The sequence below is a fragment of the Lontra canadensis genome, unplaced genomic scaffold (genome assembly GCF_010015895.1).
Source record: "Lontra canadensis isolate GAN:19392208 unplaced genomic scaffold, GSC_riverotter_1.0 scaffold84, whole genome shotgun sequence".
NCBI classification, from domain to species: domain Eukaryota; kingdom Metazoa; phylum Chordata; class Mammalia; order Carnivora; family Mustelidae; genus Lontra; species Lontra canadensis.
In genome coordinates, this window is record NW_022631078.1 from 3,892,208 (window position 1) to 3,905,390 (window position 13,183).

General features: G+C 55.9%; 1 protein-coding gene across 1 annotated transcript in view; it reads right to left on the reverse strand.

Moving 5' to 3' along the window:
* Positions 1–2,450: 2,450 nt before the first annotated feature.
* Positions 2,451–13,183, reverse strand: part of FBLN1 (fibulin 1) — a 79,704-nt gene continuing 68,971 nt past the window's right edge. The window contains exon 17 of the mRNA XM_032882779.1: positions 2,451–3,246. Within this exon, the coding sequence (XP_032738670.1) occupies positions 3,107–3,246 (140 nt within the window). The 3' untranslated portion in view covers positions 2,451–3,106. The remainder of the gene's footprint in view (positions 3,247–13,183) is intronic.

Here is a 13,183-nt window from a genome sequence, read left to right on the forward strand (position 1 = left end):
CTGGGGAATGAAAAAATGTAGCATGACTTCCAGGTGTTTTCTTCACCTGAACTCACTTGAGGACCTTGACGGGACTTAGGCAAGGGGGCTTACCTCCTGTCGCCCTTCATGCTGGTCCCTCCAGGACGCCAGGACACCCAGGCCCTCCTGCCACCATGCTGCAGTGGTCCTCGGAGCACCTCACAACAGAGATGGCTTTCCAGTAGAATAGAACAGCCCAGACCTTCTGGAACCTTCCTTCCAACTTTCTTCGACTACCAAATCAGCAAAAACGATCTGGTCTAGTGTGTGTGTGCCTTTGGCCTCTCATCCTGCTTATGAACTCGCTTTCCCTATGGTGATTCCCCTCTATTATTTTGTCCTAAGGCCACAATTAAAAAGCGATCACTGTTGTCTGGGGCCCAGAGGCCTGGCTGGTTCATATTCGCTGGTCGGGAAGGCAGCTGAAGCCGGCCCTGGCAGGAACTCCTTGGCAAGAATAATGGGACACGTATTGGTCCATCGGGTGCCCGACCCAGAGCACGATATCAAATATGAAAAGTTGGGCTCTTGTGTAATCAACACAATTGTCTCCCTGGGCTCTCATGGGTGGTTAAGAAAAGGAAACGCAGAGTGCACTGGTGTGGCCTGGTTGACAGTGGCCATCGCTGCCATCGTCACCATCATCACTTGAATGATGAGTGAAGTAAGGTCGGACACAGGCACGCGGCTCCTGACAGGTGCAGAGTGCTTCTGGACTCCGGGTCTCCAGTGCCGCGGGCTGCCATCGGGGGCTGGGCGGCCGGGCAGGGATCACTGCCTCCACTTTGCAAGTGCAGAAACTGAGGCTGGGCGGATGGCGGTGACCCGGGCTGCTGGCCCCTGCCAAGGTGAGGTCTGACTCGGCCTCTCTGGCTCTGAGTCAGGCGGGGCAAGGGCCCGGCTTGCTCTTCTCCCCTCTGCTTTCCACCAGGTAGCTCCCTGCCCTCAGCACTTTCCCTCAGCCCGCTCCCACGCCCCCCACCCCCGGCCTAGGCTCAGGAAGGTTGATTGGCCAACATGGATCATACGCTCCTCTGAGAGCCAGTCAGAGACAGGAGGCAGCTCTGCCCACCAACGGCAGCTCCCACCCTAACCCCTATAAAAAGAGTGGGAAGGCCTTTTCCAGGGGCCCTCGCTTCTGTCGTCCCACTCTGCCCCACCCAGGAATCCGGGAGTGGGAGAAACCTTCCCAGATCTCTGAGGGCCTGGGCCCCAGCTGCCTGGCCCTTGCAGACTTGTCCCCCAAATTGCAGGCAGGAAACCAGAACCCCAAGTGGTTTCTCACTTCTTGCCCATCACCCCAGGCTTCCATTCCTGTGATCGGACCCCAGGTCCCCCCTTCCCCACCAAGACCCCAATTCACCGGCATCCAGAGCTGCTGAGACGACTTCCTGGACTGTCCAGGCCCATCCCGTTCCCCCTCTTCCCAGCAATTCAGGATGCCCAGACCCTGCAGGTCTTGTGCCTGGCTGGCCCCGGCCTGGCTTTGACAGAATAATGCCCCAAATGAGGGGCCTCAGAAAGGCAGGAGGCCCCAAAGGCAGCTAGAGACCCCACCCTGCAGAGTGGAAGTAGCGCTCATTTGAATGACCAGAACGCCAGCCACAGTGAAATCCTAGCAAGGGTGACATCCCCTGTGGGGCTAAGATCTCAGCCAGTGCCAGGGTCCGGGCTGCTGAGATGAGCTGGGGCATGGGAGGAGAGAGGCTCTGAGCCCCAAGCGGGGTCCCTGCCTAAGAAGCTGGGAAAACCCAGGGCGGGGGGCACCTAGAGGAGGGGCATGTGTGGGAGCGAGGGGCCCGGATGCTGAATCCCCGTGGGTCCCAGGGTGCTACTGAGCATGGGCTAGGCTGGGCTCCCTGCCGATGCTGAGGGTGTCGGGAGACCCTATAGACTGGGCCCGTCCACATCTCTCTGACGCAGGGCTTCACAGATGAGTGGAGTTCGGTGTCTGATCAACTGACTTTGAATCCCATGTCCCTAAAAAGCTTGCGACTTGGGCCATGGTGTCCCTCTCTTGGAGCCCTGTCTGCTCACCTCAAACTCCTCGGGTTCTGGGAACAAATAAATGAAGCACCACAGGCCGAGTGCGTGGGGACTCCCCGTGCCCTGGGGTCTCTCCTTCCTGATGAAGACAATCGTTATTTCTCCCCGGTGATTTCTAGAGGGGACCAGAATCCCATACACAACACCATCTCCTCAGGCAGGGCTGGGCGTGGGGCATGGGGTGAGCCTGAACCACACTTGTCAGAGGGCGGGTGTGGAATCGGAAACGACGCGGGTGGGAAGCTATTCCTACGCACAGGCTGGGCCCCACCCAAAACCTCTGCAGGGGGTGGGAGGGTGTCTGAGAAGGTGTGAAGGGACAGTCCCAAGAGCTTTGCTAGTGGAGAACCTCTTCTTGAAAGACCCTCATGCACAGGCCACCAGGAGGATGACAAAGCTGTTTCTTTCCCCACCTCTGATGAAAAAAGACGGATGCACAGTGCAGAGAAAACCCAGCCATTCCCTCGCTGACCACGCAGGGTCCACACTTAAACCTAACAGGCTCTGTCTCTCCCGAGGAAATTCTCCTGCTTTAACAGATCTGTAACACACCTTCTAAGTGCTCCCCGAGGCATCGGGGCAGGGCAGGTCATACTTGCTACTGGACAGCACCCACGTCCTTGGACACACTGCATCCGATTGGCGAAAAAAGTACCAGATGTCAAACTACGTATGATCAGTGCCGAAACTGGTTTTCTCTCGGCGTCTAGACTGGCTGCCCCCTGAAAAATGTCTTTCTTTTCTTGATCCTTACCAATGCCCAGTCACCCCCCCCCCTCTGCCAGGGTAGAGAACGGGAGCAAACTTTAACCTTGGAGTCAAAAAATAAGCAAGGTTTTCAACAGACAGTTGAGTAACTGGACTTGTTATTTAAATACCAAAATACACCAGATGAACTTATTCATCTGGCTTAATACATGTTGGCCTAACGCTAAGACAAATACATCAATTTAAGAAATGTCGATGGGGACAGGCATGGTTGGTGTGGCAACGACTTGGCCCGGAGACACAGGTGTGGCCGCATGGCACGGACAGGCCCTCAGAACCAGTACTCGGAGACAAAGATGTGCACGTTGACAACGTTTCTGTGGGACACCACACCCCCGACCACATAGTTCATCTCCAGCTTCAGGACGGCATGGAACGGGCCCACAATGGGCCGCACTTGGCGCACGACACCTAGGGAGAGAACAGAAGGCATCTCAGACCTCCTCGCATCCCACACGGAGCCAGACGTTTGAATCCCCTGTGTAGTAACGTCTACCTCTGGTGGTCGCCCCTGGGCTCTGTTTCCACCTCCAGAGGACAAATGACTGTGAGTTCATTCTGGCCATCTACCTGACAGAGGATTTGGAAGAGCCTAAAAGCGGGCCTGGTGTGGCGTAGACGCCCGGGAGACACCCGTCCGTCTCCTTCCTACCCACCGTGTCCGGTTCTGACCCAGCAGAAGGAGCAAAGCACATGTGATCCTGTCTTCTGTGACACGGAAGATCACAGTGGAGGGTGACACTTGAGCTCACTGCTCAGTGTTGGTGGGAACCGATGAGCAAGAAGCATCTGCCAACAGAGTCTCAGAGCATTGCAGCCTGAGCAGCGGGGCCTGGCCAGGGCCAGAAGGACAGGCGGGGACAGGCGATGGAGGGACCACACGAGGGCCATGACCGGCAGCCTGCAGTATGGGCTCTGCCAGGGCTCAGAGTACAGGGCTCAGACAAAGCCCAGCTTGGAAGACACCCTGAGATTTAGAGGGGAGCGGGATCGGAGGGGAAGAGCAGATTCTGTAACTCTCTCCAAACCGGCGCCTGGGCATCTCCCTGTCTCTGGGCCAGGCTTTGCAGGCACCTGCTTGCCTCTGCAGGACACCCAAAGGCTCAGAGCAAACTCTCCTGCCTTCTGGGAGGAGACAGATGGGACTACGGTGGGCATTAGCCTGACCGGACGGAGTCGGGGAAGGCTTCTTGGAGGAGGAAGCAACACAAGCAGTCTGCAGGTGGATGGATCCCCGGGACATGGCCAAGCAGGTGCCACCAACAGCTGTTGACATCTATGCATGAATGATGTCCAAAGTCCTTTCTCCATCCCACCTGCTCTGATAGGACCTGCCCCAAGTCACGTGCTGTGGAGGGGTGGGTCTCCCGCTGGACTGCACAATTTCCGTGGCTGATTTTTAGCTACAGAGGCGACGTCACTGAGGCAGGGGTGGGAAGTGTGGACCAGCGCCTCTCAGCCGACTGTGGTGGTGTGCTGCCCCAGCATGTGGGCAGAGAGCAAGCTGGGGAGTCGCAGCTCCGCAACCATGTGCTGTGAACTCCCCCGATTGTTTCTGCATCAGACTACTGACCGCCTCCCCCCGCCAGACCTGGGAACCAAGCCCAGGGCGGTGTGCAGGCCCCCAGGGCCGTGTCTCTGCCCATGTCAAAGGCTTGGGGTTGGGAGGCCTGCAGGCTGGCAAACGCCTTCTGCAGCGGCGCTGGTTCCCGGTCAGGAACGCCAAGTTCACGGTCAGAAGGGGAATCTGGGTGTGCCATTCCCCCTTTCACTCTCTGGGCTCATGTTTCAAAAGTGAAATGCCCAACAGCCAAGGTAGAATTCCAGGCTATTCTAAGTAAACAAGGGCTTTTGCTCTGATGGAGAGATATTCTGCAGGTTGTCAGCACCCTTCCTCTGCCCCTGCCCGGCGGTGACACCGTGGCTTTGTCCTGGGTGAACGCCGAAAACAGCTTCAGCTGTTAAAGACGCGGCTTGTCAGCGGCCCCTGACGGCCCGGCCACTCCCGCCGGCCCCTCCCGGGCATAGAATCTGGACGGGTCGGTGGGGGATCCCCGATAGCCCCCCTCCGTGTCACCCTCTCCTCTCCCCTGGCCTGAGGCCCACAGTGCTACCTGAGGCCACCAGTGGCCTGGGTTACCTCCTGACGTCTCCCACGCTGGGGACAGAGGTTACTGCTCTATTTCCAGTGCTCAGAGAAGTTTCTGTGTCTTCAAGGAAGAGGTGAGAGGCTGGGGGAGCCTGAGAATGATTTTGGGACAGAGGAACAGTGGAGTGCAGAGTACATTTCTCCAAGTAACGATCAGATACGTATTTATTTCTATTAATCATCATTCTGTTTATATAGCATATAATTAATATGTGATACAGATTATAATTTTATATATGTTATTATTATAATGCCAAATATATAACTAGATAATATGAAATATGTAAATATACTTATTTAGAATATATTAAAAATCTGGGGCGCCTGGGTGGCTCAGTGGGTTAAAGCCTCTGCCTTTGGCTCAGGTCACGATCTCAGGGTCCTGGGATCAAGCCCCGCATCGGGCTCTCTGCTCAGCGGGGAGCCTGCTTCCCTTCCTCTCTCTCTACCTGCCTCTCTGCCTAATGTGATCTCTGTCTGCCAAATAAATAAATAAAAATCTTTAAAATATATATATTAAAAATCTTTTATATAAATATATAAAAATATCTATTTTAAATTTATATAAAATTTTCTATATCCATATATTTTATATAAATTTATGAATATTATATAGAAATAGAAAATGTATACATTTGTACATTAAATAGAAATATTATAAATTATTATGCACACACACTTGAACAGCATGAACAGTTCAGACCCACAGACGTTCTGAGTGTTGCCAAGCACACACTAAGGACGTGTGTCAAGGAGATGTTGGGCTGTCCTCGCAGCTCAGCGTGGGGACAGGGAACGGCGGTACGACCCCAGAAGAGCTTGTTAACCTTCCTGCGTTTTAACGTGCTCTTCTGTGAAACAGCAATGAAAAAAAGCAACCTTCAAGATCACAAACAAAACAAGCAGGAGGACACCTTCCTCCTCCACCCCCAGAAATGACTACTGGACGGCCAAAAAGCATTTTGCGATTCCAACTTGAATGCGACCTGATGTTCAAAGTATGGCTGAATTCTTGCCTGACGGGAAACCAGAGCAAGTGTTGAGTATTTTTACTGGATTGATTTTAAAACTGGACTGAAAGGAAGGCCCCAAACGTGTAGAAAACATTTGTACGATATCCGTCGCGTTGGGCACTTTCCCAGGTTTTGTCTCTGCCGGCCTGGGCCGTGGCTCATTACTCGGCTGCAGCTCAGAGATGAGACAAAGGGGTGTGGGAGGAAGCCTGGGGCTGTGTTAGCGAAGGGGGCACTGGGAGGGGCCACCGGGAGGTGGGCCCGAATCTGGTGCAGGTCACGCTCAGAGCCGGGATTTCCTCAGGGTCTTGGCAATTAACAAGAAAAATGATTAAGGCAGAACAAATATGCGTGTTGCCAGTGGGAAATAAGAAATTGTGAGTGCATGTAGGAGGGCTCAGAAGCATGTCCCCTCCTTCCCACCCCCCAGGTCCCCCACCTCACCAAAAGGGGCTTCTCGGCCCCTTCCCTCTGACCCGAAGTCAGCACTAAATCCCCACCTCTAACCACAAACCCAGCCAACCCAGGGCTCCCTTTCCAGGCCACACCCACTCTGTGGACCTGACCATGACTTCTTCAGCTCAGCCACGTTTCCCCTGGAGCTCTGGTCCAGGTGAACATGTTCCCTCCATTCCCAGCATAGTCCGAGCTTGAGTTCTACCTCCTAGTCCTCCCTTTGACCAAATCCAGGTTTTCTCCTGATATCACTTCTTTCTTTACAGCTCTCCTACCCACTCCTATCCACTCACCATCCATCCACCCAATCATCCATCCACCCACCCACCCGTCCATCCACCCACCATCCACCATCCATCCATTTATCCATCCATCCATCCACCCACCCACCCACCCACCCATCCATCCATTCTGGCTTCCTCCCCACCACTGATTCTAGACCAGCATCCATTCAGAACCACCATCAACCTTCCTACTGCAGGGAAATAAGCAAGGGAAGAAGAGAGACTCGTGATGCCCATCTGTGACCCCATAGAGTTTGGAAAGCCTCCCCCAGGGGTCCAACTCCCCTCCCACCCCCGCCCATCAACTTGATTCTGTAGATGTGATATTAGTGTCTGCTATGGACCAGGCTCGGGGGACCAGCTAGACCACTTAGGTCTTTTTCCACGAAGGCTCCCCAGCCCTGGGGTCCATGATACCTCAACCCCGCGGCTATAACGTCACCTCTGCCCATGGCTGGGAAGCTCCAGTCAGCTCCCCTTCAAGGGAGATGGCATCTGCTACTCGGGCGTCCCACTGTCCCCAGCACGGGGCCTGGAGCCCGACGCAGAGGGAGCTCCATTGTGATGACTGAGTGAGATAAAGGTGGAGGAAGAAAGAAGGCAGGAGGGAAGGAGGAAAGAAGAGACGGCAGTCCTTGAAGCCCCACAGTCTGGGAAGGGAAACAAAACTCTGTCCTGAAGGAAAAAGGAACCACAGAAGGTTCTGGAAAGATGGTAGTTAATGACCAGTCTAGCAACAACATGCAGGCCAAAGGGAGGCATGCTTTTCCATCGTGCCTGGCGTGTCCACCTGACCTGTTGGGGTCTGTGCCTCCCCAGCATCCTGGAGCCCCAGAACAACAACAAAAAGACCACGGTGCCGGGTTCAACTGTGTTAATCTTCCAAATCCTCGTCCTTGGCATTTCTGCTTCGGGTCTCAGATGCTGCTGGTATTCCTCGGCGTGTCTGTGCCTCTTAAAGATATAATTAAGCCTTTTTTTTTCCCCTTTGAAAAATGTAGGCCCCTCGGGCACGTCACCTTCACGTCTTGTCTCTGCTTTGTAAACTGCAGCTGATGTGCTAGAAGCCGGGAACCCCACAGGAAGCACAAGGGTCCAGCGGGGACCCTGGTCATCCCAGGGGTCTGTGGTCAGCCTTCCTGGTCCTCAAGCCACACCCCTGCTCCCTCCCCCCAGCATCTGCTGCTCAGAGTGGCACCCGAGTGCCCGTCCGTCGTTTGAAAGGACGGAAAGCAGCTGTGGAGCTCCCTGCACGGGTCTTGTCTCTGACACAGATGCTGATCTAGGAGGAGACCCGGGATCATAGCCTCGGGTTCCGGGGCTCACCGCACACAGACCAACGGTGTGACCTTGGGCAAGTCACCACGCGTTCTCAAGGTCAGTCTTCAACCCAGAAGCCCTGTGATTCTGACCGACGAGGTGTAACGGCGTGAACGGGACTGTCGGAGAGGATTTTAACAAGCCAGATGACGCATCAAGGAACTTCGTGGTGCTCTCATGTCCGTGGAAATGAACCATGCGTTTCAGAGAGATCCAGCTTAGGAAAGACGGGTAAGAAAGTCGCAGCCCACAGAGCAAAAAGAGTGAGGAGCTATTGTTCCTCAGAGACAGGCTAGAGAGCCATTGCTCTCTTGGGGGTCATCAGTCTCCACACGGCCGTGAAAGTCCGGAGGCCAACAGCCCCGTCTTTCCCGGCCACTCCGGTGTCTCCGGTGTGTGGCACGGAATAGGTCCTTTGTCCTACTTTGCACGTGACACACAGGAGAACTCGGCCCACATTTGCTGAATGACTGAATGAACGAACGTACACGAAAACATTAAGTACAGTTCGTAAAGTGGAAACTGTCACCCGGAAGGGAGAGCATGGGGAGCGGGAGAACGCAAAGTGGTTGCGGGTCCTTGAGTTTCCTGGCTCGGGTGGGAAGGGGATGGCGAGGAAGAGCCAGGCCTCATTGTCTGGCCTTGGTGGCCACCAAGCAGAGCCATGAGCAGTGAGGAAGGCGGACCGCTGGCCCGTGAGGACAAGGTGCTGGGACCGAGAGCCGGGCAGTCAGAGGAGACCCATGTGGTCCCGACAAACCCACACGAGACGGGCAGTCAGGATGGGTCCGTCATTACGCACGTCTCAGTGAGGTTTCCTCAGTACCAATGATGGTCCCTGCAGAGGAGAATGAAAAGCACAGACCAACGGCAAAGAGGAAAACCCAAGAAAACAAAGATACACTGTGGCTACATAGAAAGCAAAACACTAGATGGGGTGCTTGGCTGGCTCAGTCGGGAGTGTGTGATGCTTGATCTTGGGGTCGTGGGGTGCTTGGCTGGCTCAGTCGGGAGTGTGTGATGCTTGATCTTGGGGTCGTGAGTTCGAGCCCCATGTCGGGCCTAGAGATTACTTAAAACAAAGCGGCACCACCAGAACTAGAGCACGGACGGGCTGGGACAGGGACACGCAACTGGTGAAGGGGAAGGGAAATGAGTGGATCCCACATGCCCATCTGTTCTTAAGTCCTCACCACAGTGCCATCAGGAACAGACCTTCCCCACCCTTCCCTGGGAGGAGTGGAGTGGGCTCGAGGGCTGGATGCCCCAGGTCACACAGCCCACACCTCCGGAAGCCATCCAGCTGGGACGGACCCAAAGCTCAGCTCTTCCCATCCCCTGCATCTCTTTCCTCCTCACAGTGCCACGTGACATGGAGGAAGCTTCCAGAATGCGCTGCCTTGGCCTACATCAAAGGCAAGAACGGCAGAAAGGAATCATGAAGCAGTCCCGTCTGTAATCGGCAGTAGAGGAACTGAGCTCCTGAAACTCCGTCTTTCCTTCTTGCCCTAAGAAACACCCAAGCAGGTGCTTGGAAGGAAGGAGGAGGGTGTCTGGGCTGCATATTTAAAATACCAAATGGCCTTCAACATGTCTCCGCAGAACTCGCCCTCCGCACTTCTCGATTATTATAAATGTGCTCCCCCCACCGGCCTCCCCGGAGCTCGAGCAGCTTGGACCGGGCGGATGCAGGCGGCCGCACAGGAGGCAGCCTCCCCGAGGCCAGCTTTCCCCTCCAGGAGGAAGGGAAGGTCGCTCTGCACTAGACCTTTCAGCCTCACTCTCTGACGCGGAAGCCGACGTCTCTATGGTGCTTTGTCCTCAGGACGCCCACTCCCGTCTGCCGTCTCGTCCTCCTCAAGTCAACCTCACTGTCTGTGCTCCTGGAGGAGGAAACCGGCTCCATGCGGGGAAGTGAGTTCTGAGCGTCAGGGAGTCAGTCCTGGGCCACAGCCCCCTTCCACGGAGCTATGTGGCTCACCAGAGGAAGAGGAGGCTGGGCCCTTTTCTGGAAGGGACTCACCGTCTAACGCACTGACTGTAACAGTTGGCCAAAAAGCCGCCCATGAGAGAAGGGATGAAAAATCATTTCCTGTCCCTACCCCTGCCTGCTGGGGTCCTTCAGCCCCAGACCCAAGCTCATCTGCTCAGATCCCCCCAGATGCCCCCTCCCCCCAAATCTGTTGCCCTTCTCCAGTCTCCAGAGAACGCGGACCCCTCCTCAACAGGCCTCCTGGCTTCTGTCCATCCCACTCGGTCACCGTGGGGACAGATGGCTTCCATGCACAAGAGTGTCCAGACCCTCCTGTCTGCTCCAGCCCCAACCCCACCCTGCCTCAGGTCATACCTGACCTTACAACACTTGCTCCTCACCCCCAAAGCTCTCTCCTCACTGCGGCCACAGCCAGCTTTCCAGAATGCAGGTCTGATCCTGGGGTTGTGCTATGGCTCTGCCAAAAATCGTGTCCCCCCCACACCAACCCCCAGCTCCCAGCAGGTGAAGCACCTTGCTCGGGTCCCCCACATTCTTAGCACTCTGCCGCTGCCACACTGAACCCCTCGCAGTCCTCCCAGGAGGCGCAAAGGTCATGGAAAGGCAAGTGTGTCTTGCCAAGGGGACTTAGGATTAGGGCTGGGAGTACCGGGGAGAGATAAGTCCTGCCCTCTGCTACATCACCTCTTTCTTCAGAGGTGATAAGGCCCCAAGGAATTAAGATGCCGGCCCAGTGTGCAGCTGCCAAGTTCAGAGCAGGCCCCCCAAGCCTCCACCGCTGGCTGCAACACGGCGCCCGCTCTTCTCTTTCCTTTGGCAAGCATGGAGCTGGCGCTGTGGGCACAAGCTTGCCCAGAGCCGGCGTGGGACCTCGTGGAGCTCTCGGCCCCCTGGGGGAGTCTGACGTAGAGGGCGAGGCCGCAGAGACTGGGGAAGTGAGGAAAGAGGCTTCCGTGGAGCTTGGGGGAAATGCTCACCCCAAACTGGGCACTGGCCACCCCAAAAGCGTCACCGAGGAGCTCGTCTCGGCTGAACGTCGGCAGACAAGCCGGCCTGGCAGGCACGGTCTGGGGGCGTGCTCAGAAGCGCAGCCGAGGGGGATTTCAGGACTGGGCTGGACCCCGAAGAGTAGGACTTCGCCCTGCCCAAGGTCGCCCTGGAAGGTCATGCCCCAGGAACCCCACACAGAGTCCCGACACCCCGTGTGCTCTCCTGACTCACACTCCCTGAGCCCGAGCCTCAGTTTCCTCCTCTGTGGACGGGGAGAATCACCCATAGGCCTGCTGCAGTTAGGATCCCTGACGTGCCGGAAGAGTGCCTGGCTCACAGCTGGGTCCCAGGGGTGTGAGTTCTTTGTCTGCTGGCGGTGACAACTGGGACGCTGGGGTCCCTCGTCTCAGCCAAAGAGTGGACGTTCCTCGCAGAGTCCGTCCAGAAATGCCTGACATCGAGGCTCTTCCTGCTAACAGATGACGAAGGCATCTGGGTCCAAAGGCATCTGGGTCCTTTGCACATTATGGTTGTCAGGCGAGAAGCCTTGAACTTTCGGATTTTCACCCAACTTTCCTTTCTCGAGTTTGCATGACATGCCTCCACTGCTGTTTGCCTAAAACACTGTATTTTTTTTTTTTTTAATAAAGAGCGATTTATGAGTGTGCCCAGTGCTATCAAAGGCTTTTCCAAAGGTGCATGACAGCGGCAGCAGGAGGCTCACGAATCATCCTGGCTGGGCACAGAGGGTCCCGGGGGCCACCTCGGGGGATGCTGAGAGTCTGCTCTGGAATCGCTTTAACCCCGTGGTGACTCTGGAGTTCAGCGGACCCTGGGCCTGGGTGGTGACCTCCTAGTGTGGTGGGTGTGTGCACACACGTGTGTGCGAGAAAGACTGATGGAGGGGGCCGTTGCACAGAGGAGCCCCTCGTAGGTCCTCGCCTCCCGGAATTCACAATCTTTAGAAGAGCAAATCCAGCAAATCCAGCGAGAACTCGCGAGGCCGTGACCACCGCGCCGCTGCCGTGGGCACGAGCGTTCCTCTGCTCTTGTTCCAGAAGGAGCCTCCAGTTATCCTGCTCGGAGCATCTCCCCACATCCTGTTCTCTGGGAGGGCCTTGCCAGGCTCACCAGGGGCCTGGGCGTCACCGAATCCAATGGGTGTGCCCTCCTCTGGGACACGCCTTCCCCTCTTCCAGGATATCAGGGCGGCAGGCACGGCGGCAGGCTCGCCGGCTCACCCCGACCTCGAGCACAAGGGCTGTGCGCCCCGTCTCTGCCTCTTCTCTCTGTGTCTATACTCCCTCCTCGGTGAGCTCATGGGGTCTCGGGCTCTGACCACCATCCACACGCTAACGTCTCCCAGGCTCATCGGTTCCACGGAGTGCCACCGTGGGGCTGTGGAGTCCTGATCCCAATGTTCAAACTGAACCTCCAGCCTCCCCGAAGCTGTCATGTCTTGGCCTTCCCCTCTCAGCAGTCTTCTCTTTTTTGGGCCAAAATCTGTGGGGTTATCTGCCCTAAACCACCCCATAACAAAACGTGGCACCCCCTTCCAATGACACCTGAATCTGTCTCCCTCTCACGCCTTCTGCTGGGCCCACATGGGGGCCCACCATCACCTCAGCTCAGTTGGCTATGAGATCCTCGGCCCCACACTCGGAGTCAAACTTTAAAGCATTAGGTCATCTCACCTTTCACCTCAAGACCCTCCTGTGGCTCCCACCTCACTCAGTGGAAAAGCCAGAGGCCTCGAAAGTCCTTAAGACCCCGCCTCACCAGCCACCAGCTCATACCTCTGTTCCAGCCTCATCGGCCTCCTTGCTGTGGTTCAAAGACACCAGGCTTCCCGTTGCCTCAGGGACTTTGCACATGCTCTCTGCCTCACATTTCCATGTGGCTCATTGCCTCAGCTCCTCAGGTTAGACAACCATCTCCAACTACCAGATTTAAAGTCATTTCTCTGCCCCACATCCCACCGTGCCCCTCCTCCTCTCCAGCCCTCCACGTCACACTCACCACCCCATGACCATGAACATATTCTACTAATTTCTTATCTGCTCCCACCCTCTGGAATAAAATGAGTATGTGGCAGGGTTGCACGTCTCTCTAGGTCACTGCTGTGTCTCCTGGACCAGGACCT